Source organism: Tupaia chinensis, unplaced genomic scaffold, assembly GCF_000334495.1.
Source record: "Tupaia chinensis unplaced genomic scaffold, TupChi_1.0 Scaffold139733_1, whole genome shotgun sequence".
Classification (NCBI taxonomy): Eukaryota; Metazoa; Chordata; class Mammalia; order Scandentia; family Tupaiidae; genus Tupaia; species Tupaia belangeri.
The window spans coordinates 569,875-571,732 of record NW_006199613.1 but is presented as its reverse complement, the minus strand read 5'-3'; the positions used below and the strand labels follow the sequence as shown (position 1 = coordinate 571,732).

At 66.0% G+C, this 1,858-nt stretch overlaps 1 protein-coding gene across 4 annotated transcripts in view; it reads right to left on the bottom strand.

Annotated features, from left to right (window-relative positions):
• SLC1A2 (solute carrier family 1 member 2) overlaps positions 1-1,858 on the bottom strand; it is a 76,140-nt gene that overhangs the window by 31,001 nt on the left and 43,281 nt on the right. For all 4 annotated transcript variants that reach the window (XM_006162090.3, XM_006162091.3, XM_006162089.3 and 1 more), the window contains exon 6: positions 76-202. In XM_006162090.3, the coding sequence (XP_006162152.1) occupies positions 76-202 (127 nt within the window). The remainder of the gene's footprint in view (positions 1-75; positions 203-1,858) is intronic.

The window sequence follows — 1,858 nt, the reverse complement described above, 5'->3', positions numbered from 1 at the left end:
CCCGCCCCCTCGGCCCCACCCCCTCGGCCCCGCGCCTTGGCCCCCAGCTCGCCCTGAGCACAGGCAGGCACTCACCACATGATCATGATGACGAGCTTCATGACGATCTCGTTCAGGATACTGAAGAACTCCACCATCAGCCTGGCCTGCTCGCCCATCTTCCCCATGGCAATGCCGAAGGCGATGAAGAACCCGATCAGGCCTGTGGCAGCACAGTGCACGGGGTTGGGGTGTGGCCCGTCAGCCCCGTGGGCAGGCACAGTGCATGGGGTCGGGGCATGGGGTCAGGGCGTGGCCCGTCAGCCCCGTGGGCAGTACAGTCAGTGCATGGGTTTGGGTCATGGCCCATCAGCCCCGTGGGCAGCACAGTGCATGGGGTCGGGGCGTGGCCCGTCAGCCCCGTGGGTGGGTACAGTGTATGGGGTTGGGGCGTGGCCCGTCAGCCCCGTGGGCAGCACAGTCAGTGCATAGGGTCGGGGAGTGGCCCGTCAGCCCCGTGGGCAGTACAGTCAGTGCATGGGGTCGGGGCGTGGCCCGCCAGCCCCGTGGGCGTGAACAGCACATGGAGTGGGAGCTGTTTCCACTCTCAGTGGCCACCGCAGGTCAGGCATGCTGTCAGGGGCGCCATGCCCGCACTCCTGTGGACTGCCAGGGTAACGGGGTGCCCCTGGCCGTCCCCACACACAAGTTAAGCCCTGAGTGGTGTAAGTTCTTTGAACGATAACTTCACTTTCGTTCTGAACTCGGCGCCTGCTGCTCTCCCCACACCTGAGGTCACGTGACCCATGTGTGACAGACCTGCGGCTGCAGAGGTTGGTGAGGGAAGGCCCGTGAGGACCTGGGGTCACCACAACTGAGCCAGGACTGGACTAGCTGAGGCCAGTGGTCAGTGAAAGCTGTGCAGGCCCCACCCTCGCGGGGTGTCAGCCAGGCTGCCGGGTGTGGTTGTTCACGCCCCACCTCCCACACATGCACCGTGAGAGGAGGGGTTCAGTCTAGTGGAAGGAGTAGGAGACCCAGGCCATGAGCCACCCCGTTGACCCGGTGTGCCAGGATTTACCCTGCCGCTCAGTAACGCACCAGGCCCTTCCCAGGGTCGGACAGAAGGCCCCTTCTCTCCACTCCACTTACTTCCTCGGGACACCGGCTCCTTCACCCGACTCCCGAGTTCCCAGCCCTCAGCTCCTTTCTATCCAGCTTACATCCATGTCTTCATGTAAACTCAGCCCGCACCCCTCCAGGGCTGCCCTGACCCCTCCAGGGCATCCTCATCCCCCCAGGGCCGTTCTGACCCCTCCAGGGCCGCCCTGACCCCTCTAGGGCATCCTGACCCCCCAGGGCCGTCCTGACCCCTCCAGGGCTGCCCTGACCCCTCTAGGGCATCCTGACCCCCCAGGGCTATCCTGACCCCTCCAGGGCAGCCCTGATGCCAGGCAGGAAGGGGTCAGAGGCTCAGGCCCCACCTTGCCCCAGGCCCCAACCAACTCCAGAACCTCACGGTCTTGCTTCCGTGCTGGCTGCCCCAGACCCCGAGGCTCTGCCCAGAACTTTGGCTCCTTTGGGACCACGCCCAGCTCTCCTCTGCCCAGAAGACGCCTCCCCTACCACGTGAGCCCTCTCCAACACTGGGCTGCAGCCTCGCCTGGGCCCACGCAGGGACCAGGACGTGCTATGCAGCTCACGGTGGCCTCCTGCCAACTCCAAGTGCCCCAGCCCACGGGGCAGTGCCAGGTCCCAGCTCTGAAGGCATGCAGGGACTGTACATCGAGGCCTGTGCCCCCGGCCCTGGAGTCTGCTGCCCACCCGCCGTCACCGCACCGGCAGCAGGGCCCCATCCCCCACCCCTGTCCCCCCCCTA